Raw genomic sequence first — 26744 nt, 5'->3', positions numbered from 1 at the left:
GGTATTCCCAACTCTGGGCGACTCCCAACACTTCTGATTGCCCACTCAACCACCTATGCACAGAGTAGACTCAGCAACTCAGCCAGAGACGAAAGGGCTGACCAAGGGTCTGCTGCCTAAGAAACGGGATTTGTAGTTTGAGTGCAGCCAAGATGAACCGCCTGTCAGGACTCAAGAAAACAAAACACTCACTGAAGAAAAATAACAGAACCCAGAGTTGTCTCAAGTTTTACATCCTCAGTGTCCTAGATAACATTCAAACTTATAAAATGTGTGAAGAACTAGGAAAATGGGAGACAGTCTTTTACTTTTTTAATTAACACAGAATGCATTATTTGTTTTGGGGTACAGGGCTGTGATTCATCAGTCTTATATATACCCAGTGCTCATTATATCACATACCCTCCCCAGTGTCCATCACCTAGTTAATGGGAGATATTCTTAAGACAACTGAAACCAGTCCTCAGAGGATGCAGTTGTTGAAATTAGCAGACACAATTATTTTTTTAGCAGATAAGAAATCTCAGCAGAGAAGAAGAAAGAAAGAAAGAAAGAAAGAAAGAAAGAAAGAAAGAAAGAAAGGGAAATTCCAGAAGTGAAAAATTAATATACCAGATGGACTTGACAATGAACTGGAAAATGACAAAGGAAAGAAAAAGTGGACTTAAAGACAAATCGACAGAAAATTATCCAAGGAGAATAAAGGAAAAAAGAAATAAATATTAACAGATACTCAGAAAACTATTAGAAAATACCATATTTATAACTGGAGTCTCAGAAGAGGAAAGAGAATAGAGCAGAAAAGCTATTTGGAAAATAATGGCAAAATATTTCCTCATTTGCTGAAAGACATACATTTGTAGGTTCAAGATCCTCAACAAACACCAGGTAGGATAAATACAAAGAAGGTTAGCCAAGGCACATCATAATCAAACGGTAACAAGTCAAGAGTAAAAAGCAAATCTTAAAAACATTGAGAGAAGAATGACGTATTACAAAAGAATGGTTCAAGTGGGAGCTGATGTTGCATCAGAAATCATGGGGGACAGAGACAGAAGGAAAACATCTTTAATGTGTCAAAAGAAAAAACTGTCAATTGGCCATAAATTGATCCTTCAAGAATGGAGACAAATTAAGGAGAATTCATTATTAAAAGACCTGCACTGCAAATAAAACGTTAAAGGAAGTTCTTCAAGCCAAAGGGAAATGATACCAGATGGAAATCCAGATCTTCAGGAAAGAAGAAACAACAGTAATTTTGACACTGCCCTGTGGGGTTTGTAATATACATAAATGTAATACATACAACAGCTACAGCATAAGGACACAGTAAGGCAGGGACAGGCAGAAGGAATATACACCTGTATGGTTACAAGCTGTTTTATAGGAAATAGTAACATTATTAACTATATGTGGACCGTGAGGAGTAAGGAATGTATATTATGATCTCTAGAGAAACACCCAAACAATACACACACAAACACATATTAAAAGGAAGACTAAAATGGAATTGTTTATACAAATATATATGTATATATGTTAATATTTTTTCAAAAAAAGCAAAGGAGGAGGAATATAAAAACAAAAAAAAAAAAAAAGAGGGGAAATCAATAGAAAACAAATAATAAAGTGGGAGCCCCAAACCCACCCATACCAGTAACTACATTAAACATTAATGGAATAAACATGAGTGGTGGCCTGAGGCTTGCCACAGAGATTACTGGCTAGGTGTAAGGGATCGTACTGGGGTAACAGAAATGTTTTAAATGTTTTAAAACTGGAATATGGATTCCAATAAAAATTAGAAAAAACTGGATGATGATGATAACTGCACAACTCACCACATTACTTTAAAAATTATGGAGAGGATGAAATTTATGGCATATAAGCTATACATCAATAAAGCTGCTTTTTTAAAAAGTAAGAGGGGGCGCTGGGGTGGCTCAGTCAGTTGAGTGACTGACTCAGGATTTTGGCTCAGGTTGGGATCTCATGGGTTGTGAGACTGAGCCCGGTGTTGTCTTGTCAGGCTCCACACTCAGTGGAGAAATCTGTGATTCATTCTCCTCCCCAACCCCCAACTCATGCTCTAAGATAGATAAATCTTACAAAAAAAAAAAAAAAAAAAAAAAAAGGCGGGTGCCTGGGTGGATGGCTCAGTCAGCTGGGTGGCCAACTCCTGATTTTGGCCCAGGTCATGGTCTCGGGGTCCTGGGATCAAGCCCTGCATTGGGCTCCGTGCTCTGTGAAGAGTCTGACTCAGGAGTCTCTCTCCCTTTCTCTGCCCCTCCCCCTGCTCTCTCTCTCTCTTAAATAATCTTTTTTTTTTTTTTAAGATTTTATTTATTTATTGGACAGAGAGAGATCATAAGTAGGCAGAGAGGCAGGCAGAGAGAGAGAGAGGAGGAAGCAGGCTCCCCACTGAGCAGAGAGCCTGATGTGGGACTCGATCCCAGGACCCTGGGATCATGACCTGAGCCGAAGGCATAGGCTTTATTTAACCCACTGAGCCACAGGCACCCCTCTCTAATCTTAAACAATCTTTAAAAAATAAAAAGGTAAAACGTTCATGAAGCAAAACCTGACAGAAAGAAATAAAATTATCCCACCATTGTAGTTAAGTTGTTTTTAAGGTTTATTTAATTGAGAGAGAGACACGGCATGAGTGGGAGGGGCAGAGGGACAAAGACTCTCAAGCAGACTCCTCGCTGAGTATGGACCCCAACAATGGGCTCAGTCTCATGACCTGAGCTGAAACCAAGAGTCCGGATGCATAATCAACTGTATCCCCCAGGCACCCCCCACAATCACAGTTAGGTTATTTTAATCCCTCTTTCTCAGCAACTAACAGAAAGGCTAGGGGGAAATCAAGGAAAACATGGGAAATCTGAAGAACTCTATAGCTACAAAGTATATATTCTGTTTGACCCCGGGGTTCTCAACAAGGGAAACGTTTCCTTCCGAGGGACATGTGGTAATGTCTGGACACATTTCCGCTGTCACCTCCTGGGGGCTGCTACTGGTGTCTAGTAGGTGTGCTAGATGTTGCTAAGCATCCTGTGATGGGCAGGGCAGGAACACACAACGAAGAATGATCCGACTTTAAAGAGTAAGAGTTCCAAGGCTGAGAGACCTTGTTTTAAAGTACACTTACTGGGATCATCCATGTGCTGGGATATAAAACATGTCACTGTAAATTTTAAAAGACTGAAACAATACAGAATACATTCCCGAGCCACGCGGAATTAAATCTGAAGTCAATCAAATTAAGCTATCTAGGAAAACCCTAAATAATTGCAACTTAAAGAACATACTTCTAAGTAATACATGGGTCATGGGAAAAAAGCACAAGAAAAATTAGAAAACATTTTGAACTAACAATGAAAAAAAAATCAGAATTTGTGGGATGCGGCTAAAGCAGTGCTTAAAGGAAAACATGTAGCTTTAAATGTGCATATTTGGTAAACAGAAGAGCAGGGACTACCTTTTCTGTTTGTTTTTTTTTTTTAAGATTTTATTTATTTATTTACTTAACAGAGAGCAAGAGAGCACAAGTAGGCAGAGCAGCAGGCAGAGGGAGAGGGAGAAGCAGGCTCTCTGCCGAGCAGGGAGCCCGATGTGGGGCTCAATCCCAGGACCCTGCGATCATAACCAGAGCTGAAGGCCGTCACTAAATCGACTAAGCCACCCAGGCGCCCCTTCTGTTTTTTTTTTTTTTTTTTTTTAAAGATCTTTTTAATTTATTTATTTGACAGATCACAAGTAGGCAGAGAGGCAGGCAAAGAGAGAGAGAGGAGGAAGCAGGCTTTCCGCAGAGCAGAGAGCCCGATGTGGGGCTCGATCCCAGGACCCTGGGATCATGACCTGAGCCGAAGGCAGAGGCTTTAACCCACTGAGCCACCCAGGTGCCCCCCTTCTGTTTTAAATGCTACATCCCTTGTGCATAAAATAATTTCCAGCATTTAGTGGGGACCCAATAAATATTTACTAAATGCATGACCGTGTAACTGAACAAATGGAAAGATTTGTAATATCCAATGGTGGCATCTGATAGCAGAATTATAAATGATTTTCTTTTTATACATTCCTGTGTCCGATTTGTAAAAGATAATCCATAGGTATTTTATTTTTTAATGAGTAAAACTTTTTAAACCTAAATGGTCCTTCTCTAGGAGAAAATAAAAGAATCAGAGCCAACTGAAGTCATATGTAACTTAGAGAGCGAAGATCAGGTTCCAGGAAAGCTTTTACCGGAAGGGTGCACAGACAAAGAAACATTGTCTCCTGATGGACACAAATCTTTTCTCTTCTTAATTATTCTAGGAAATGGAAAAAGGTACAAACCTAATTAACTGAATGAAAAAAGTTACTGTACCTTCCCCTAGTGCCCAATGTAAACTGCTTCCAGAATTTAGAGTGTGAGCAAACACCGCTCAGGGAGATCACTCCCTTGGCAGATTTGAACATGGGGCTCTAAACCCTTCCTTTAGGATTTTTCTCTCCCTCTGACTCAGACTGATACAGTCAAAAACAATGGGTGATCGCGCAATTTTTTTTCTATTTCTTTTTTGCCTTTCTCTCTCCCCAGAAAGCTGCCAGATAATGAAACCATTTTCTTCCCACACACAAGGATCTCATTCTGGTCTAAGTGAAAATACAGCTTGTCTCCAAGGAAACATATATGTCACTAAGACTCCAATACTCTCAGCAAGCAAGGGCTACGTCTTATTCTTTCTTCTCCCTAGTTCTGGGCATGGAGTTCCCCCAAAACTAGCTTAAAAGGTATCTAGGAAAATTAAGTGACCTTACCTGTTCTTCCTTTTATTTAATTAATTACAAATCAACTAATAGGGCAAATTAGTATGTGGGACATACCTACCTACAAATCACGAGCTTTCCAAAGGTCCTGAGTAATTAACATCATATTCAAATGTGCTTCGAATCCCCAGACTCCTTTCCTTGGCGCAGCAGAAAAGGTGGCCAAGCGGCTGTTGCACGATGATCAGCCAGGAACTGAAAATATGCTGTCTCAGAGCAGTGTGACAGAGCAGTGGGCTTAGGGAAGGCGGGAACGACAGCCCACCTGAGGGACGCAGAGTCATGTTTCAGTGAACTCACCCGGCCACTTCGCCCGTCCCCACTCCTCATGTCTAAAGGGCTCAGAAGCTCTACTAAATCCATTTTAACCTCTGCAAATGCAGCAAGGAGGAGCCGTACAATTGGCACTTAATAAAGCAGCTCCTTAGATCGACTTTGGCTCCAGTGACAGATTTAAATGTGCCTTAAAGCCTCCAGGAGGCACTAAAAGCCACAGGTTTGCAAAGCAGAAACTCAGCTTACATGGAACGGGGGGAAATTAACAACAAGCACCACAACAAAATTAAGCTCCAAGTGGCCCCTCAAATCTTAGGAACCATGCGAGGAACAGCCGAAGAAGCACCGAGGCTAGGCTGGGAAGTCCCCATGCTGCAGCCCTGAAGCGCCCTGATCAAGGTTACATGGGCGAGTGTGTACTGAATCACCCCCTTAAAACAGTCTCTGCAAGTGTATTGCAGAGTGAAACTGTTCGTCTCCATAAATCGTTCGGTTGACATTTGCACTGCAATCACCAGCAACATTTACAAAGGGTGAGACCAAGAAGAAAAAAATTCATGTTTCCGGAGAGCATGAAGGCTGGCACAAAGAGCTCTGCTCAACTGCAGGAACCGGCGGGTGAGCTGGCTACGGTGGCAAGGCCCCCTGCTCCCCCAGGGGCTAACGAGCAGCTCAGGACCTCACACAGCGGAATCCCACTGTGAGATCGCACACTGCCACAGCAGAACCATCTAAAGGCTGTTTGCCTTGGGCCAGACATTACTCAAGGGGGGACCCATATTTCTCACCCCGTGAAGGAAAACTTAAATGTTAGGTCTTCTTTTACACTAAGTCCTCAAAAACAGCCTGCAGGCTATGTATTTTCTTCGAAAGTAGCGGGCCTGCCTAACAATTAGAGCTTTCTAAAAATGGAACGCTTCGCCAGGAGATTGAGTTCCCCATCTCTGGCCAGAGGACAGGAGATGCTGGTGACCAACTGGCTAGGATGTCACAGAAGGGACGCAAGCACTGGCAGGGAAGGATTGGATAACTCCTAGGAACCCATCCAGTTAAAGGATCTAAGAAATGGAGGTGATGACCTAAGTAGCTCCAGAGAAAACTCCTGCCTCTAATCCCTTGAAGAGACAAAAAAAAAAAAAAAATACAGGAGCACCCGGGTGGCTCAGTTGGTTAAGCATCTGTCTTCAGCTCTGGTCATGATCCCAGGGTCCTGGGATCGAGCCCCACGGTGGACTCCCTGCTCAGTGGGGAGTCTGCTTCTCCCTCTGCCTTTCCCTCGCACATGCTCTCTTTCTTCCAAATAAATAAAATCTTAAAAAAAAAATTAAAAACTACAGGTTTTTCAGAGTGTGCCATCCTCCATAAAGACAGACTCATACATTTGCTCTTCCACAAAGCAAGTATTTTTAATGGCTGGAATCCCATTATAACAAGCAGCAGAGGGAGAGGGAGAAGCCCTGAGATCATGACCCAAGCTGAGGGCAGACACTTAACTGGCTGAGCCACCCAGGTGCCCCGTCATCACCCCAAAGTTTTGAAGGGAATCTCTGGGCCCCCAGGAAAGTAACAGGCTGGTGAGAGTTTCTGCCACACAACTATTTGAGGGCGCAGTATTTGCATTTGTTGGGATCAAGTAACCTGTTCACAGATTAAAAAAAGAAACTACAGATGTCACTATGCCTCTCGTGTGAGCCTTCCTGAAAACTCCTACCAAGTTTTCCACAGAAGGGCTTTAGTAACCACATCAATTTCCGTGACAGCCGAAAAGGACGGCCCAGCTACACTGTCTGCTGCGGGCTTCCTGGGCAACCACAGAAACGCGCCGCCCCAGTGTTCTGGTTCCTGTGGCATAACCTCACAGGGGACTCTGTACCGCTCCTTCACACCATTTTACAATCGTCGTGACAAAACTCACTATTCCTTTTGTTGTTAAGGTCTGCCTTCCACATCCAAGTTCCAGAAAGGCAAGGCTCTCGCTGTATCCTCGGTATCTGTGCTTTTACGCAGCAAGTTGAGGCGGGGTGGGGGTGGGGTACTTACAGAACAAAATTAAGACTCAGCTCCACAGCCACCATATTACCCAAAGTGAAGCCATCTAAGAATAGTAGGTATAGACAACAATGTGGAGAAATAATGATCATATGCTCCACATGTAAAATGGGACAAGAAGTTTTCTGATAAGCATACCACAGGACCTAAAAAATATAGATAGAGAGGGAAAAAAATATATAGAGAGATTTATGTACACTGGATTATATGAACTGGAATGTTCATAGCAGCATTGCTCATGGCTGCCCCAACCTGGAAACAATCAAATATCCACCAACAGTGAGATGAACTAGTGGACTGGCCCCTATTCACGCATGGAGTACTATACAGCAACGAAAACGAATGACCGCATCCCGCAACAGCACAGCTGAATCTCAAAGGGATACTCGACAGGAAAGCAAAACCAAAACACAGTACATGGAAGAATACATACTGTATTATTTCATTCACATGAAGACAAAAAACAAGACAAACTGAACGATGCATCTGAGTTACAAGTTCACTAAATACTCAAAACAGTAAGTCACAAGTTCACCAAATATTCAAAGAACAGACTGTTATTAGTTGGACAGGACAGTAACATGGAGGAGGCAAGAGAAAGGGCAGAAAATCCAGCAAGAAGTTACTGCAATTCAGCTGAGACTGGCAGTGAAGAGCTGGTGGGGGGTGGGTGGGGACGGGGGGGGGTAGGGGGGTGGAGGGGGAGCTGCTGAGCTGGGGCATGAGCCGTGGGGACTGAGAGAAGTGGAGGGTGGAGAAGAGACACAACACGCAGAACCTGACGAAGGAGCAGCTTCAAGAGCTGAGGTGAAGACGGTGCCAAGGAACGAATCCTCCCTTATCAAAAAGAGGGAAAAAAGAAAAAAAAGACTATAAATCTGCAAATTATAATATTTACAATATAGACCGGTATTTGATGTTTAAAAGGGAGTGAAGTTGGGCTAAAAATACATTTGGTATCAAGAAGAATAAAAGACGGCAATGGATTTAAAACACATTAAATGCTCAAAGTCACGAGCCATCACAAAACAATAAAACAAAAGAAGGAAACGGAGGTGAAGTAGTCCACGAGGTCTCGCAATGCTGGGGAAGTGGTAAAAAAAAAAAAAAAAATTAACTGAGGCAAAGATGTATGTGGCAGTCTCTAGAGTAAACGCTAAGAGAATCTGGAACTAACAGTACCGCCGATGCACAGATAAATAAATAAATAAATAGTATCACGGATACAAAAGGCGGCAAGAAAGGAAAAGGAATATAAAACAAGAGGGTTAGCTACAGACAGAGTAGGACGGCAGGAACATACTGCCATCTCACTGTACCTGTGAATACCACAGGATGCTTCCAGAATGTGGGAAATTCTACAGGACAAACAGGATTTCTTCAGTAACTAAAATGCAAGGAAAAAAGGAAGGGAGGGGGAGCAGTGGGCGGTACCTTCTAGACGAGACAGAACTGGCGGGAGGCAGTGTGTGAATGATGTTTAGATCCTTATGTGAATGAACCAACTGCTTAAAAAAAAAATGGCATAATCAGAAAAACCTGAACAGTAAGGGAATAACGATGTAAAGGAATTATTTTTAGGGGTGATAATGGTAAAGTACTTTTGTTTAAAAAAAAAAAAAAAGATGTCTTACCTTTTAGAGATCGCTAACAAAGTGGTGAAGAAACTATAAAGGAAATGATGAGTTTTCTGAGATTTGCTTAAAAATGACCAGGTTGGCAAGGGTGGGGGAGGAGGCATAAAACAAGAAATGATCGAGATGGGCCGGCGTGTTAACAGTCGTAGTAATGCCCATATGGGATTTACTCTACTCTTCTACTTCTGTACTCATTTGGATTTTACTGGAATATAAAATATAAAGGGACAGAAGGAAAAGGGAGGGAGGAAAGATCTCTAGATAGAAAAGTATGTGTAGAAAATGTTTTGGCAGGATGTATCTCAAAATGTTCAAGCGGTTCTCTCTGGGCAAATGTGATCTCAATTTTTAGAAAATGTTACAAATTCATCATCTCAGGGTGGGGAGATCACTGGTAACTTTTACTCTCTTCTTTCTCTTTTTGCTTAGCTATGTTTTCTAGCTGTTTCTACAATGAACAAATCAGAACGTTGATTCAAAAACTGTTTAAAAGGACAGGAGAAAGACTGCCAAAAAAAAAACAAAAAAAAACAAAGAGCCTCCCACTCAAATCCACATTTCTTAATCATTTCTGGGTCCTAGTTTCTTTGCAGAAACTAATGAGAGGTACTCTCTCCCTCCTCCAGAAAGATGCACAATCCTACAGAATTTTTCTGAGCGATGTGAAGAAACGGAGATTGCTTATGAACTCAGAGACTTGCTATGTTGTGAGTAGTTACAGAACATAATAAGAGCTGACAATTCATTGCTTATTTGCTAGGGGCCAAGCACGGGCACCCAGGCTCCGTTTGCTTTCCAACTATTAACTCATTTCATCCTCTCAAACGACTCGATGACATAGGTGCTCTCATCGTACCCAATCTACAGATGAGGAGAGTGCAGACAGAGAGGCTGAATAATAAATACGCCCAGGGTCCCGTAACTAAGGCTTGGCACAACCGGCATACGAACTCAGCAGCCTGGATCTAAAGTGGGCTTTTAACCACCGAATGATGAGGCCACTCACAGGGTTAAATCAAAGACACCAAGCAAACGTGACATTTTGAGTCATTCATGCGCTGGAGACCGTGTCTTCGAATTCAATGACAGGAAGAGCCTACTGTGTGCCAGACTCATCCAAACACACGAGCCCCCCCTCACCCCTCCCCGGCCCTGGCAACAGCACTGGGAGGGACTCGCCCGCACGCCCAGCGAACTGGGGCGGAATCAAAAGCCAAGCCCGACTTCCAACTTCAAGTTCACCAACCCACGGCTGATTCCTTTAAGTTGGGGGGATGGTTTAGTCTACGTCTCACATGACCTCTGAGTGACCAAACCCTTTTCAAGGTAACTGGTGAAGGTCAATTCACAGACCCTCCCAGTTTTTGAGATTTTCCCCTCATCCGTCTGCTTGAGCCAGCGAGACACCCTGGATGGGGACCCGCTTCCCAAAGCCTGTCCCCGGGGCTCACAGACATCAGCAGAATCATCCGCATCTGCTGCAGACATCTGCCAGGTGCTACAGCCCACAGCACACTCGTGCCCAGCGGAGCCCGGACGGACAGACCCAGGCCAGCTCCGCGCACGCCCTCCCAGTGCTTACAGTTTCACAGTTCAAGCATCGCGTTTCATTGGTCAGCGTTCCCTGAAAAATCTCATGGACCCAGGTGAGTTCCGGTTTATTACTCTCTGCAGGCTCATTCATGTTGCCGTTTTTTAACTTCCCGTTCTGTTTCTCCTGTTTCTTCTCCTCCTGCAGGATGTCCGCAATGGTGTTTAGCAAATAATTTAAAAACTCATGAGCGTCCTGCTGCATGTAGTTATCGAAGAGATCTGGAACAGAGCAGGTCATGAGTGCGAGCTGCGGTTCTTGAAAGGCAAACACAAAACGCTTCATTTTAAGCGTGCACTTCAAGTTTCATATCGAAATGTCAACTGGACAGGTACCACATCTATCCATCTCTATTCTGCAACTTTAATGGGTAAACTTCGGAAGAATTTTTGGTTTTTTATCCTTTTTTCTACCACCCACCAAGAACTACACTTCCCCTAGGCTCCCTAAAGTCATCCCATATATAAAACACCAACCAGAATTTTTATCCTACAGAAAACCCCAGAAATTACATCATACGCTCCCTGATAAAATATCAATACTTAATATGATGTGACCGCCAACGATCCATTATTCATTCTGCAATTTTATCTAGAGCAACTGGGGTCTCTTCCCAAAGATCATCTTAAGCCCTGGCCCAGACTGGAAGCAGCTTAAAGGAAACACATATGGGAGATGGGGGACCCCTGTATCTGACGGAGTTCTGAAACCAAATACAAAGGATTCCAGAAGCCTCCTGCTGCTCCCTGGCAGAAGGACAAGCAATCAGGAGGCGAACGCAGCTGGAGAACTTCATTATTAATCATGTTCGCGATGAGACTCGGGAGTGCTCTGCTTCCTGCTCAGATTATTTTTATTCTGGTACATATAAACTACAACAACTTTAAAAGACAGCAATCAAATTAAATGAGACTTTATAAAACAAACATCTGATTCACTGTGCAAGTCTGCTGCAGTAAGGCTGGAATCTAGGATAAACACAAGTTGCTGTATCAACTATTTCTAGTCGTAGAAATTACCAATGCGAAGCTTCCGGAACAAGCTCATCTCTACTACCACTTTTCCCGAAAAAGAAGATAGAAAAACCAGGGGGAAAAAAAAAAAATCAGGTGACAGCAGGACATTTTAATAATATAAAGATTCCAATTTAATATCCTTCAATTGTCTTAGGCAAAAGTCAGAGGTATTCTTTTTAAAACAGCAAGGCTCTGATTAGAAAATATACATTTACTTTAATCACTTATGACAAGTTTATATGAGTACTCTTTTATTTGATTATTGTACCAACCTATGTATTCCCACCTGCGTTCTGCTCACAAGGCTGCCTTGGGCAATTTCTCTCTCACAAAGGTCCTACCCAGAAAAACAACTCCCAAGGTGGAACAAATAAAAAACCATTCCAAAATGGAATGATAAATCTGAATTTATACGCATGTTTGTTAATGCAGATTTATTTTATGTTAACGGGGTAGAAATGGAGAATTACATCTTCTTTTTTAAAAAAAAAAAAAAAAGTGATTTTTGAGTTGGCCAGACTCGACTCTTTTTCCCTTTCAAAAATAAAAAGGCAGAGGGGAGAGTCCTTTGGGGGAGCCACAGAACAATGAATTCGTATTTCGGACCCTTAAACCCAGGACTCACCGTTCTCTTTTCTCAGCCGCGAGATGAACTTCTTTGGTGGGATCACGCCAACCTTCTTCTTCTGCGTGGCGATGCTGTGGAAGAGGTCTGCCAGGCACGTCAGTAAGTTTTCCTTCTTTTTTTGCTGGGCCTTGTATGCCAGCACATTCTCCCGGAACGGCCGGCAGAAGTACAAGGCCTGCAGCACGGAGTTACAGTAGCACGTGTTTCCGAACTGCGAGGGACAACAGGGGCACTTCAGCTCACGGTCCGAGGAAGCCCACCCTCCGGGAACCAGCCCAGACCCCCCAGGGGCAGCGTCCTGCTCGCCACGTGAGAGACGAGCAAACCACTCGCCACACCGGGGACTATCTGAGCACCAGGGAAAGGAATGAAATTTACATCCACCTGGGGCCTCTCTGGCCCATCAAAGTCCCTAAAATGATATGAGCTTTGGTTTAAAAAAAAAAAAAAAAAAAAAATCTAAGGAGACCACGTGGTGCTTAAAAGGGAGGGGGTAGAAGAAAAATGGGACATAATATGGCGACCCAGGCAAGTAGCTACGAGAGGTCCCATTGAAACACATGGAAACCACTAGGACAGAAAATAAAAATCCATCAGAAAGAAATCCAGGAACTAGGAACCATTTGCTCGGGTGAAATACCCTCAACTCCACGGGAACTTGCTTTAGTTTTTCTCCGTCAAGATTCTAGTGCCCCTGCTCATCGCTTCAGAATGCAAGTCCTCCTTTACTCCAGAGCAACAGAGGCAAAGAGGGGTCCCCCCTAGGTCATCCCACCAGCCTCTTCCCCTCCAGCTCCTAAGTCACCCTCCATCTGGTTTCTGCCAAGATGGCGAGTGTCCCAACCCGACAGCACTCGGTTCCTGCTCGCCTACGTACTCACAGGAGGACCCACGCCGTAATATTTTGTTCCTCTCAAGAACCATGGACACTCAGATTATGATCAAAGAGGGAAAAGGCCATCATCTCACTGGTTTTCCACAGACTGCGACTCCGTGGCAGAACACAGCCAGGACTATCACTATCCCTTTAGAGTTTTCCACACACAGGAAAACGAAAAGGGAAAAATTTAAAGGAATCACAAGATTAATAACATAGATTTCAAGACGCTGTGTAAGACTAAAATAGAACATGAACATCTTCTCAAGACTGGTTGTTGGCTGGTGTGCCATTTTCCCAAGAGTGAAACAGATGCTCCGCCATACTTAATGTGACATTTCTACGTGTGCTAAGATAGAACACTTCCTATTTTTACATACTTTAATCTACTTTGACACAATTATGTAACAGGAGACAAACCTCTTTTTAAAGAGAAGCTGGAGCTTTCATGAATTACCATTCGAAGTGAACATAAATGAAGCTATTAATACATTTAATCTCACAACGCTTCCACAAACTAGGAAATGGCCTTCATTCTCTTCTCCCCATTCGTATATTCCCTAGCAAAGGCAGAATTTATTACAACTTGAGTAACTACCTTCACAGAGTTAAGCAGAGGCCTGTGCATAATGACTAGAAAAAGCTAATAAAATTAGAGGAGTCAGTGTTTCACCCACACAACGCCCTATATTCCCGTGTATCCTCTGCCCTTTGACTCACTGCCCCGCCCTGACCTAGACACACTTCAGTGACGCTTGGAGCCGAGCCAGGGGATGACTCCCGGGAAAGAAAAGGAACTAACATTCACGGAGTGTCCACTGTGTGTCTCAGACTCCCGTCAGGATCTTCACTAGGAGCTCTCACCGATCCTTCACTCTAACTCACGAAATAGAGGTCGCATGGTCTCCACTTTACAGATGGGGAAGTGGAGGCTCAGAGAGGCCAACTGACTTGCTCGAGACTACACAGCTAGTAAACAGCATGGGCACAATTTAGACTCGGTCCATATTACTTTGAAGCCAACGTTCTTTCCATGAGCCACACATGGCATTCACTCACTGAGAACATTTCTAGCTTCCCGAGTGAAACTACCACTTACAACACATGGGTATGGGCAGATTCTGCTGAGAGCCATTGTTCCCGAAAACTGGATTCTTAGGAGTTAACACCTGGTATGTGGAAAACCTCCGTGCCAGAGGGGGAAGGATCGGGTGAGGAAGAAAGCTCACAAGGGTGGCGGGTAATATGGCCTTCGTACGTAGGATCAACTTACCAAGGAAGCAGAGCCTGCCAACCGTGGCCACACACAAGGGAGCCACTGCCCAGCACAGACAAAATGGGGCCAAGGAATTCTGCAATCCACGGGTCCCGGTTCTCCCCCACAACCCACCTCTGTTTTAAGTACCACCATCAGCTTATATGGTTAAACGGTTACTGGGGATGAGCTGGTAACACCCTTAACGCTCTGGCTGTACTGACGCGTACTGAAACAGAGACTGCCCAAGGAGCTCGTCCAGATGATATAAGCTGATCTGGACATTAAGTCTAACAAAACTGCTCTGGAAGTTATGTGTACAAAGGAAATCGCGTAAGTTGGGGGGGGGGTGAGAATCCAACCCAACAAGGCAATAATTAAACCCTTTTACTGGGACAACTGACACTTCTAAAAACTGGACTAAACTTCTCCCTTCCCAACATGTGCCATTCCTAGGAACTAAGGCACATGAAAAATTATTTAAAAATTGGTAGTAAGGAAAACTACCATTGAGTTGCTTCTAATGCTCTCAAACATTTGATAAAAATAGTAATTTTTGAATACTTACGTTGACCAATCCAAAGTAGTGTTCATTGATTGGAAACTGCTCTGGACCAATGTCTTTTTCCAGAGCAGAGGCATTGGTGCCCTGAAAAAGAAAAAGAAAAGTTCCATTGTAGGTAAAATGGACAACAGATCCTTAGCAGAGTCCTCTGTTGATCCCCGGGTCCTAATGGTGGTTGGTGATGTTCACGCTGAAAAAAATGTGTCAGAAGTAAATCAGCAAATGAATAATGTCAGCCTTATTCTTCCCCTCATCCAACCTAATCATCCCTTCAAACCTGCTCTACTTGGTGGCTTCGATGATCTAACAGGAAAGTTGGTCTGATAGGCAAAGAAGCAAACTATCATTAAGAACTTGTGAATAAACCATGTTTAAGCTCAACAGCTTTTATAATACTTAGTGGTCTAAAGATTCATATCACCACTCTCAAAGTGCATTTCTCCTTTCTGATGAAGACTTACTGTGCACCCACTATGTGCCAGGCACTGTTCTAGGCAGTGGCACTCCAACAGTGAAAGAAATAGACAAGGTAGCCCACTTTCACGGAGCTCACATTTTAGCGGATGAAGATAGCCGGAAAGAAAAAGGAAATACGCTAGACAATATACTGGAAAGTCGTGAGTGCCGAGACAAAAAATAAAGTCGGAACTGAGGGTGTGGACCGCAGGGAGGAGGGGTGGAGGAGAGGTATGGAGGCAGGGTGGAGTGTGGACAGTCGGCGCTTTCAATGGGTGGGGGAGGGTCTTGCCTGGGAAAGTGAAATGTCCAAGGAATATCGTGAATAAGGGAGCAATGCCCTTTAAAACCCAACACTTCCCAAATGCATCAATTTAGTAAGTCAAGTTTAACGCTCCAACAAGACGGTGGGAAGTTACTGGGTAGTCCCACTATGTGCCAGGGACTGTGCTATTGACTCTCGCAAATATCCTTCAGGTAAATCCTATCATAACCCCCATTTAATAGGAACATAAGGTTTACAAGTTAAAAATCTGCCCAAGGACCACAGTCTATAAGTGGCAGAGCCGGGACCTGAACCCAGGAGTCACAGTTGGGAGCCCACGATCTTAACAAATGCTAGGAGAGCAACCACATGGAACAAACTGCTAAGGGCCAAGTGTTTTCCCATGTCCTCTAGGTCCATTACACGGCCCACATTCTGAATTCCTTTTCTTGTCTTCTGAGACTTTGAGTTCGGTGGTCATCTGTGTGTTCAACAGTTTCACTGTGTGTGTGTGTGTGTGTGTGTGTGTGTGTGTAGTTTTCACCACCTTTCATAATAATGCAACCCCATATATAATGCCGAATCTTTTATTTTTTTTTAAAGATTTTATTTATTTGACAGACAGAGATCACAAGCAGGCCGAGAGGCAGGCAGAGAGAGAGGGGGAAGCAGGCTCCCTGCTGAGCAGAGAGCCTGATGTGGGGCTTGATCCCAGGACCCTGAGATCATGACCTGAGCAGAAGGCAGAGGCTTAACCCACTGAGCCACCCAGGCGCCCCAATGCTGGATCTTTTAAATAATGTTTAGCATATTATAGCAGGATTTTATGGCATAGACAAAATCACTAAAAACTTTCAAAAAAGCTCTATCTCAATCATAAATCAATACAAATAATGCATATTAAATACCCCCACAGCCATATCGGAAGCAGCATTAGAATATATGGCTTAGAGCCCAGGAGGAATGTCAGATATAAAAGTACAGCACACGGAGACAGAGCTCATTAAATCTCCCTTTACGAGGCAGCCATATATTCAAGCTGATCCGTGCTTTTTGCTATTCAGGAATTCTTGGATCAAGTCTGCTTCTTTCAACCTATCTTAATACTTTCCCATTGGAGGGGGTGCTGGGGAGGTGATCATTCATACGGAGGGCAAAGTTTAAGAGAAAAAACCTATCCAAAACACCTGTCCTTCTGAGGCCCACGCCTCCCAGTGTTGGCAAGGCCCTCCTGTGTCCTCCCCTGGCTGACCCACCTTTACCCTCCGTCTGCTGCCGTCACCAGGGTGGTCCCCATCCCCATGTGGGGGAGCAGTCCCACAGTCCGCTCTCTCCGTCCCTGGAGGTCCTGTTCTCCAGCCGCCTCCTCTTCCACTCCACTCGAGCACCTCGCTCCCAGAGACGGCCTCCGGATCTGCTCGCTGCCCTGACGTCGACCCAGGCTCAGCTCTGGCTGCCGGCTTCCTGAGGCATCCACACTCCATGTGCTGCCCAGAACCTCTCACTCCCCTTCTTTCTTATTCAGCTTAGAGCCCAGGGATCTTGACTTCCACGGCTCTTACAAACAACCTACACCTTGTCCTTTGGGCACACCACCTAGCGAAAACCAACCCAGCAAGAACCGAACTGTCCACCTTCTCTGAACATGTACCCCCACACAGATGTGCAATGCTAGTGGGAGTCACACAGCCACGCTGGCTGGATTCACCCGAATTCACTCAAGTGGCCCCGAACAGGTCCCACTTCAAACAATGTCTCTTCAGGGCACTCATTCTCCAAGCCACGACGACAATTTCCAACCTTCCCAGAGCTCATCAAAACCTCCACATCCCCTAGATCTCCTCTGTGTCTCTCCCTGGCCTCCAACTCAATACAGGAGAAAAAAAAAAAATTAACTGAATTAAACTAAACCAGCAGGGAGGAACTCCCTTAATTTCACTCCCAAACCTTCCAACCTATGTCCCTCAGTTAATGAAGGAGCCCTCTCTCTTGTCCAATCCGATGTCTCCTCTACAGTTAGATCCTTCCCATCAGAATTGAACATACCTGTTGTAAAGGCTCGTGGCAGATGTTTACACCATGTCATTTCTGCCCCAGGCTCTGAAGGTCAACGTGAAGAATTTAGCATGCCTCAGTGCCTCTCCCACTAAAAATACATGCGTGCACACTCTCCCACACCTCTCCCCCAGTGACCTCCCCCAGTATCACCGTCGCATCACGGCTCAACTTCTTTAAAGAACTCTCTATTCCAAAACAACTACAGACGAGTCAGATAGAACGTCTACGATTTGTTTTAAATAATCCAGTGGTGAGGGGCCCCTGAAGAGCTCAGCCGGTTAAGCGTCTGCCTTTGGCTCAGGCCATGATCCCAGGGTCCTGGGATGAAGCCCTGCTCAGCAAGAAGCCTTCTTCTTCCACTCCCTCTGCCTCTCCACCCAGCTTTGCAGAGCTCTTATGCCTGCACATGCTCTCAAATAAATAAATAAATAAATAAAAACTTTAAAAACAACAACAAAAAAAAATCCAGTGCTGAGGTGCAGAGACGTGGGGATACAATTTCGTTGTTGAAGCTGAGTGCTGGGTAGTGGGGCTTCTTACACCATTCCATCTACACCACAACATGTACGTGTACAGGGGGTGCCTGGGTGGCTCCGTGGGTTAAGCCTCTGCCTTCGGCTCAGGTCATGATCTCAGGGTCCTGGGATGGAGCCCCACATCGGGCTCTCTGCTCAGCAGGGAGTCTGCTTCCCACCCCCCCTTTCTGCCTGCCTCTCTCCCTACTTGTGATATCTGTCAAGTAAATAAATAAAATCTTTAAAAAAAAAAAAAAAGTACCTATACAGGCAGGGTAATGGTCCTTTGAAGAGCCCATGTCCTAATTTCCAGAACTTGTGATTATATTTCCTTAATGGCAAAGGGAAATTCAGGCTGTAGATTGGATGAATTTGCCAGTCGGCTGACCTTAAGATAGGGGGACTGTCCCGGATTTTCTTGGTGGGTCCAAGGTGATCACAAAGAGCCTTAAAGGTGGGAGACGGAAGCAGAATGGTACTTGAGAGTGATGCCATGTGTGAAGGACTCCATCGGCCTTTGCCAATCTCAAAGATGAAGGAAGGGGGCCAGGAGCCAAGGAACCCAGGCAACCTCTAGAAACTGGAAAAGGAAAGACGCAGTCTCTGCTAGCGCCTCCAGGCAGGATTCACCCCGTATGACCTTCATGTTGGCTCAGGGAGGCCCACTTCAGAGCTCTGACCTCCAGAACTGCAAAATGATAAATCCGGATTGTTTAAGGCACTGAGTTATGGTACTTTGTGACAGCAGCAACAGGACACTAATACAATTTGTTAGAGATTGTCCGTAATACTCTTGAAGGCTTGTCTCTCTTTCCTCATCTCCACATCTCTCGTCTGGATTCTACCCCCACTTCATCCCTGACGTGCTCCAAACACGGCCAACTCCAGGGCACAAATGTGTCATTTGAAACTACTAAGTATGTGGTGTTTTTTTTACAGTGAGTGGCTGGCCTTCTCCAGGCACTGAGACCTCTTCTCCATGCCCCTCTCTAGGGTCTGGGCAATAACCACTCATGGGGCCTCAAGCAGCAGCTACCATTTCCAACTTCATCTTCATCCCAGAAAACTTACTTCTGAGCTCTTTCAGACTGGATGTGAACGGGCATTTCCAATGGCTTGAGGCGCTCCCAATCAGTCTACTCCAAACTAGAGCCTCCCCTTCTCCTTCCCCCAAATCCAACCTTTTCCTGGTCTTTCCTCACAGAGTAAATGACAATGCTGCCTGCTTTCTGGCCGTGAGGAGATCTAGCCCGGGGGCCTTCCCTGACCCACCCACCCTGTCTTTGGGTTCTCCCTCCTTCCACCTTTCAGGCCATTTGCTCCTCTTTAATCTCCTGTCATCACCAGTAAGGCCAGGCCACTCTCGCTGGAGCTATGACAGCGTCCTAACACCCATGTCCCCACCTCTAACCCCACATCAACATGGCAGCATGAGTATTCTCCGTAAATACAAATCTACTCTAAAACCACCAAGTCCCCGCTGCTGTCTCTGGGGTCAGCTCTGGCCACCCACGCCTTGCCTGTCAAAACCGACTTCATTCTATTCCTCACACACCTCACACACCTCACATTCCGCCCCCCCACCCCATCTGAAGGCCCTTCCCCAGCTTCTTCACCAGGCTGAGCCCCATCACGCTCTCAGGGAATTCCTCGCTGACCACCCCCAGGCTCTGGGAGTGCCTGTCACGGAAAGTAGAGTGGCCCCTGCAAGACGTCTGCGCCCTCGTCCCTGGAGCTGTGAATCTGTGACCCCACATGGCAAACAGGATTGTGCAGGTGTGATTAATTTAAGGATCTTGAGGTGGGGAGATGACCCAGATTATGTGGGTGGGCCCGGGGTAACCACAAGGTCCACGAGGAAGGAGACAAGAGGCAAGAGTCAGTGCGGAGACGCGCCAACAGGAGCAGAGTTCCAAGGGGGGATGTGAAGACGGAGGAAGGGCTGTGAGCTGTGAAATGTAGGCAGCCGCAGACACTGGAAAAGGCAAGGGAACACATCCTCCCTCAGAGCCTCTGGAAGGTGTGCAGCCTGGTGACACCTTGATTTTAGGACATCTGACCTCTGGAACTCTAAGAGAATAAATGTGTCATTTGAAACTACTAAGTATGTGGTGTTTTTTTTACAGCAGCAATAGGAAACTTCCACCACATAAGCCCTGCTTCCCACCCAGGGCACCCGCATGGCATCCCTACCTAGCTGCGAGGGAGGCTGGCAAGAGTGGTCTTCACCTGAGCAGCCATGACTAGCGAACATTAGAAATGGAAAATGGAGGGGCGCCTGGGGGGCTCAGTCAGTTAAGCATCTGCGTTCGGCACGGGTCATGATCTCAGGGTCCTGGGATCGAGCCCCACATCGGGCTCTCTGCACAGTGGGGAGCAGGCTCTGTCTGCCTCTCTGCCTACTTGTGATCTCTCTGTCAAATAAATAAATAAAATCTTAAAGAAAAATAGAAAAGGAAGATGGAAAATGAGGGAACAACTAGCAGGCAATGTCTCAGAGGGTCCTTGTGGCAAGGTTTGTAACAGAAAACAAGGTGGAAACAATCTGAACTGGTTAAAAAGTTACAGTGAACCATATGACGGAGTCCCCATGCAGCTGTTTAAAAAGTAAAGTTAATGGGCACCTGGGTGGCTCAGTCGCTTAAGCATCCAACACTTAGTTTCAGCTCAAGTCATGATCTCGAGGTTGTGGGATCAAGCCCCATGTCGGGCTCTGCCCTGAGCTCATAATCTGCTTCAGATTCTCTCTCTCTCTCTCTCTCACTCCCTTGCATGTGCAACCAGTGAAGTTGCCACACAGGTACTGCTATAAAATCTGTCCAAGATACAGTAGTAAGTTAAAGCATGTTAGAGAGTGACGACGCATAGGCCAATACTGGAAATGTCGCTCATTTCATCAACAGACGCAGAGCCTTGCTTTTTGCCCAGCACTCGACCTGAGGCCCACACGTGAACACAGCCGACCAGGCCTGCCCGTACTCACCGCCCCTGCACTAAAGGAAGCCCCTTCCAGAATCCCGCAGAAATCATTCATGTCATCCCTAGGGCCTAGGGGCGGGGCTGGGAGATCACCAAGGGACTTTTCAGGTTCTCTTCTCAACCATTTACATGTTTTACTCTGAGCATGTATTATTTTTGTCATACAAAAAGTGTTAATAAACATTAGCAAACTAATAGCCAGCAGACCAGCTATCTAAAGCCCACAGCACGTAATTCAGACTGCATTTGGCCATTTTCTTCCTCCCAGTAGGAATGTGCCCTTGGTGTTGGTCACTCCGCTCTCTTGGCCTCGGTTTCCTGGCTGAGAGGGGAGAGAGGCTGGTGTCCAGCCCATCTGACCGCTCAGCAGGCAGGGAGAGTCAAGCAGAATCCGGGCTGTCACCAACACGATGTCAACGGCAGGGCAGCCTGCAAAGCCGGGAGCCTGCGTTCCCGCTCGCGCCCCGCGCAGAAGCACAAAAGACAGAGTGGGAGGCACGAGGGGTAATCACTCCGAGGCCAGATGCTGAACAAAAAACCCAATCTGTGGTGGTAAATCACAGGGTCTGGAGGTATAGAAGCACAAAGATCTTATTTCCATCAGTAAAAAATTTGGTGGCCTTTGAAAAACAATGTGCCACACTTTATTAAAAATAGAATCTGGGCTGGGACAAGTTCCAACAAGAAGACTGTAATGTTAGCTCTTCAGAGCCCTTCTGAGAGCAATTCTGTGACTGCCAAGGGGGGGCTGCAAAATCAGCAAATAAACAACAAGAACAACCGGGAAGGGTGAAGCGTAGATGCCTCAGATGCACAGAGAAAAGGCGTTTCTTTTCAAAGCGATTTTAAAAGCAGTTTCTAAGGAAAGCATATTAGAATGTCTTCCACGGGGGAATAAAAAAGACACAGAATCTCGCCCCAGAGAATGATACAATCAGAACGACACTACGAGGTCTATAAAAGCCGATGAGCCGATCGCCATCATATGGCAGTGCCTGAGCAGAAAACCGCAGAGACCGGGAAGCATCCCTGGAGATCAGCTAGACCCATTTCACAGACCCAGAGAAGTAAGCCTCCTTGCCCAAGATCACCTCAGGACAGCCCACTTCTGAGAATCCTAGGATAGGCAGCCTCGCTCAAGGCTGCACAAAGAAGGGACACACACACAAAAGGCCAAACACAACATGTAAGGATTTCCTGAGTACTCAGAGAACAAGTCCCTAATAATAAGCCAAGGGCTGAAATAGATGACAAAGTGAATGTTGTTGGCTGAAAACACATTTTTAGGTCTATGCTCAAAAGGCCATTCTACTTATCAAGTTAAGTTTTCAAAGTACAAACATACACCAAGAATGAGCTTTCACAAGGACTAGCAGTCCCTGACTTCTGACGACTGAAGGTCATTCTTACAGCCTCCCAGAGAGAGTGAAATGAAAATGAGGTGACACAGCCCAAGAGCTCAGGATGAGTCAGGAGCCACCTGCCACAATTTAGGCATGGTTACGGAGGAGTTGCATAATTAGTCATCATAACAACAAAAGATAACACACATCAGCCTTACTACGCCCAGTCACTGCCGTCAGGAGGGGATGTGTATTTTACTCCTGTCACCATCACCTCACCATTTAACTCTGGAGGTGAATGCCATTATTGTCCCCATTTTAAAGATAAGAGGACTAGGACCTAGAGACGGTAGTGAACTTTATCCAAGTTCGCACAGCCAAGTGCGGCGAACTGGGTTTGAACTCACCCCAGGAGGCTCCCGACCACGAAACTGTTCTGACTCTAAAGGAGGGTCAAGAGAATCCCAGAATGGCAGAAGGAAAACTTGAAGAGGTCACAAAGCTGTACAGGCAAACCCCTAACTCCAAGGCACCCCATGAAATAGCCACAGTGAGCAGCACACCTGTCCTTTTCTGTAAAATCTCTACAGGACACTGCAACCTGTTTAAAGCAAATATACAACGGAGATTGGAAGTCAGGAAAAACTCGGGATGTAGTCAATAGGAAACAGACTTTTTTTTTTGCCCCAAATGGTTTTAAGTGCTGTGAACCTTTAGCCAAGCAGGAAAAGTAAATAATATTAAGTTTAACAAGGCAAAAAGAGAAAACAGCATCAAAAAGTAGAAATGAGGGGCATCTGGATGGCTCAATCCGTTAAGTGTCTACCGTCGGCTCAGGTCATGATCCCAGCCCCGCCTCAGGCTCCCTGCTCACCAGAGAGCCCGCTTCCCCCTCTATCCCTCTCCCCAAATGTGCTCTCTCGCTCTCTCAAAAATAAATAAAATCTTTAAAACAAAATAGAAATGAGTTCTAAGGGGTAAAACACTTTAGACCTAATAATGAAATGCTGTGCAATTTTACTGCTCTAACTTGTAAATTTTTAGTTACTGACGGTTATATAAGGAAAACAATGTCATAGAAAAAGAACCCACCACAAGAACGCATAACAAAATATATTTTTTAGACATTTTTTTAAATTTTTTTTCCTAAGATTTTATTTATTTATTTGACAGACAGACATCACAAGTAGGCAGAGACGCAGGCAGAGAGAGAGAGGAGGAAGGAGGCTCCCTGGCGAGCAGAGAGCCCGATGCGGGACTCAATCCCAGGACCCTGAGATCATGACCCGAGCCGAAGGCAGCGGCTCAACCCACCTCTTACACCCAACGTGGATCTCAAACCCACAACCCCTGAGATCAAGAGTCACACGCTCCAGGAGCGTCTGGGTGGCTGAGTCAGTGAAGCATCCAACTCCTGATTTTGGCTCAGGTCATGATCTCAGGGTTGTGAGATCGAGCGCCCCAACGGGCTCCGAGCTCAGTGCAGAATCGTTTGGGATTCTCCCTCTCCCTGTGTCCCTTCCCCCACTCATGTGCTCACTCTCATTCTCTGTCTCTCTTGTTCCAAAAAAAAGTCACACGCTCCAGCTGAGCCAACCAGGCACCCCAAAATGTGTTATTAATACAGCTTGCTCAATTCTCAGTGTTAAGATTATAACGGGGTGAGGGGGTGGGGAAGGGGGAAAGAACTGGAATGAATTATATATCAGGAAAGTTTCCTTTTTTTTTTTTTTTAAATCCAAAGGAAGCTGCGAGCTATCTGTCATACCTCTAAAAAACAGAAATGCAGGCTGTAATTCTGAACAAAATATCCACTGTAGCTCTAAAAGGCAGAAATGCAGGCTCAGAACTGGTGTGGCCACTTCCCTGGCCCTAGAGCTACGGCCCCCACTTTCCCTTCCCCTCGCCAGTTTGCTTCGATGCCACTTCTTCAAAGCTAGCTTCCTTTACCTCTCTCTCGCAGAATCCTGTATGGAACGTCATAAAGCTTACCATGATTTGTGATAACATCCTGGTGATTATTTAACATGTTTTCCCACTGAACCACAGGTTGGGAAGTGATGGTCCACGGACCAAATCCGGCACAGCTACTTTTGTAAATAAAGTTGTACGGGCATATGGTCACAAGTGTCCACTGACTTATTGCAGCTACTTTCACAATAGTGGAGTAGTTGTGACTGAGACACTGTGGCCCACAAAGCCCAATATCTTTACCATCTAGCCCTTGACCGAAAAGCCTGGTGATCTCTACAAGAGACCATAACCTCCACGAAGCCAGGCTCTATCAGGTCTGGTTGGTTTGCCAGGACCTAACAGAGCCTCGGGCGTGTAATAAGGCGCCGACATCAATCTGCTGACTGAGTAATGTGCAAACGGGGTAAGGGCCACGCATTCAGAGACTGCACGTCCATACATTCCATCCCTCTCGTCCGCTCTTGTCCAGCCCAAGCCAGATTACACTTATTATCCTTCTTCTACTCCTGAAGAAAGGGAGAGAACCTGCTCACCTTCACTCCGTCTGTAAAGGCAGAGACACGACTCTAATGTAGGCCATTCGGATTCCAAGCCCAGGCCCCTGACGGCCAGTCAGGGGAGAGGATCTTCTCATTCATATTTTTAGTAATTCCCAAACTGCAGATCCAGGGACTAGGCAGAGAGCCAGAGCTGCCTCTGACGGCGTGGTCCCTGGCTCTCGGGCACTCATGCCCTCGTCACCTAACCCCCGGGGGCGCGACAGCCCAAGGTGGCTATGGATGTCCGTCCTGCTCAGACAGCAGACCGGTCACCCAGTCCCAGGGAGCAACACTGAACAAAACTCTCCATTCAGAAAAATCATTCCCGGGGACTCCCCAGCCCCATTTCATAGCTAAGGGAAATGAGGTTAATGGAGGTTGAGGACCTGGCCAAGGTCAGGTGGTCGTATGAAGCAGAGGTCTGCTGTGAACCCGGGATCTGAACACGGTCACACTGCAACCCCAGCTCCCGGTGCGAGCGCGCGCAGCCCCCTCCCGGGTCTCTCCAGGCTTCCCCCGGGGGCCGTCATCCACAAGAAGGCAGTTAAAATACATTTCTATCCTGCGCCACAGTAGCGGGCCATTTCCTCGCCTTACAGGATACTGGGTAGGGAAAGAAGTGAAAAGAAAAACCTCAACATGACTTCATTTAATGATCATAACAGAGAAACAAAGACGTCTGCTGCTGAAGAAAGATGACCCTGGGATACATAATGGTCCCCAGTCATCACGGGAAGGGACATTAAAGAGCAGCCAGAGACTCCGGTTTGTAAAACAGCTCTCCACATGCCTAGCGACAGTGTAAAAAAGTCCTCATGCAGAGAAAATTTCAACTCAAAAAGCAGAACAGAAGATCCTGGTCGGTGTCTATCTTCTGGCTGAGGGGGAGAAAAAGGAACTTTCACCCACAGTCACTGAACTCCGTGTGCTACAAGCAAAACTCCTTCCCAACCCAACGTTCTACAACCAAGCCCCCAAGAACGCCACCCTGCTCATGAGGCCTCCGCAGCTCCTACTTCACCCCGGAGCCCCTGCCGTCACGTCACTCCCCAGAAAAGCAGCACGGGAAGGCCCGGGCTCCCAGCAAAGCCCCAGGTCAGAGGACAGCTCTGCAAATTTGACTTATATGGGGATTTTGAGCGTTCTCCACCCACCCAACGCCCTCTAGTAATTCAAGCTCGAGGTCTTCATCAATGAAACACCAGGACACCAGCGCCCCATCCCAGCATGGGAGAACGCAAGGTGCTGGTGTAGCCGGATGGGTCTGCCCTCTGAATCAGTCCTGCACCACCAGACATATTTTACTCTAATGGAATGAAAGCATCTAGTACTGACTCTGAAATAGAAAACATAAAAGTCGGGGCACCTGGGTGGCTCTGCCCGTAAAGCGTCTGCCTTTGGATCAGGTCAAGATCTCAGGGTCCTAGGATCGAGCCCCCATCAGGGTCCTTGCTCGGCAGGGAGCCTGCTTCTCCCTCTGCTTGTGCTTGCTCGCTCTCTGACAAATAAATAAAGTCTTTAAAAAAAAAAAAAAAAGAAAGAAAGAAAGAAAGAAAGAAAATAGAAAATTCTGCTCTCTCTTCTCTCATCCCCAAACAGGGTGGCCATGGGAGAAAAGAGACGAGTCAGGAATTCTTTACAGCAATATCGCTCAAGGTATTATTACTGCCAGGAGCTAAGTTCAGAAATTAAGAACAGGTAAGACGAATGGATAGAGTAATTTTGTATCTGTCAAGTTTAATCATAAAAGAGGGGTTTGTGTGCTTAGGTATCTTGGGAGTTTTTAACTCCATTTTGCTAATAATTCTTTTTTATTGTATTTTACAAAAATACCAGTCTGTGACAGATTGAAAGGCAAAGTAAAACTGGTCCTTCCCTACAGACTCGGAAAATAATTGCCAAC

The 26744-nt window shown here is 45.7% G+C and overlaps 2 protein-coding genes and 1 long non-coding RNA gene across 3 annotated transcripts in view; 1 reads left to right on the top strand and 2 right to left on the bottom strand.

Moving 5' to 3' along the window:
- Nucleotides 1–26744, bottom strand: part of LOC309863475 (uncharacterized protein) — a 265681-nt gene that overhangs the window by 161912 nt on the left and 77025 nt on the right. The window lies entirely within an intron of this gene.
- The window catches only part of USP46 (ubiquitin specific peptidase 46), a 55855-nt gene that overhangs the window by 17895 nt on the left and 11216 nt on the right, over nt 1–26744 (bottom strand). Inside the window, exons 2-4 of the mRNA XM_082728336.1 lie at nt 14716–14796; nt 12013–12226; nt 10363–10592 (exon numbers count right to left, since the gene is read on the bottom strand). Coding sequence (XP_082584462.1) covers nt 10363–10592; nt 12013–12226; nt 14716–14796 — 525 coding nt within the window. The remainder of the gene's footprint in view (nt 1–10362; nt 10593–12012; nt 12227–14715; nt 14797–26744) is intronic.
- LOC309863479 lies at nt 2320–8308 on the top strand. Its single transcript, XR_014311073.1, has 2 exons — nt 2320–3703; nt 3906–8308. It is a non-coding gene; the product is annotated as an uncharacterized lncRNA (long non-coding RNA).

The sequence above is a fragment of the Mustela nivalis genome (assembly GCF_964662115.1).
Source record: "Mustela nivalis genome assembly, chromosome: 4".
Lineage (NCBI taxonomy): Eukaryota > Metazoa > Chordata > Mammalia > Carnivora > Mustelidae > Mustela > Mustela nivalis.
The sequence above is the reverse complement of the archived record's forward strand: the minus strand, read 5'-3'. Positions and strand labels throughout refer to the sequence as shown.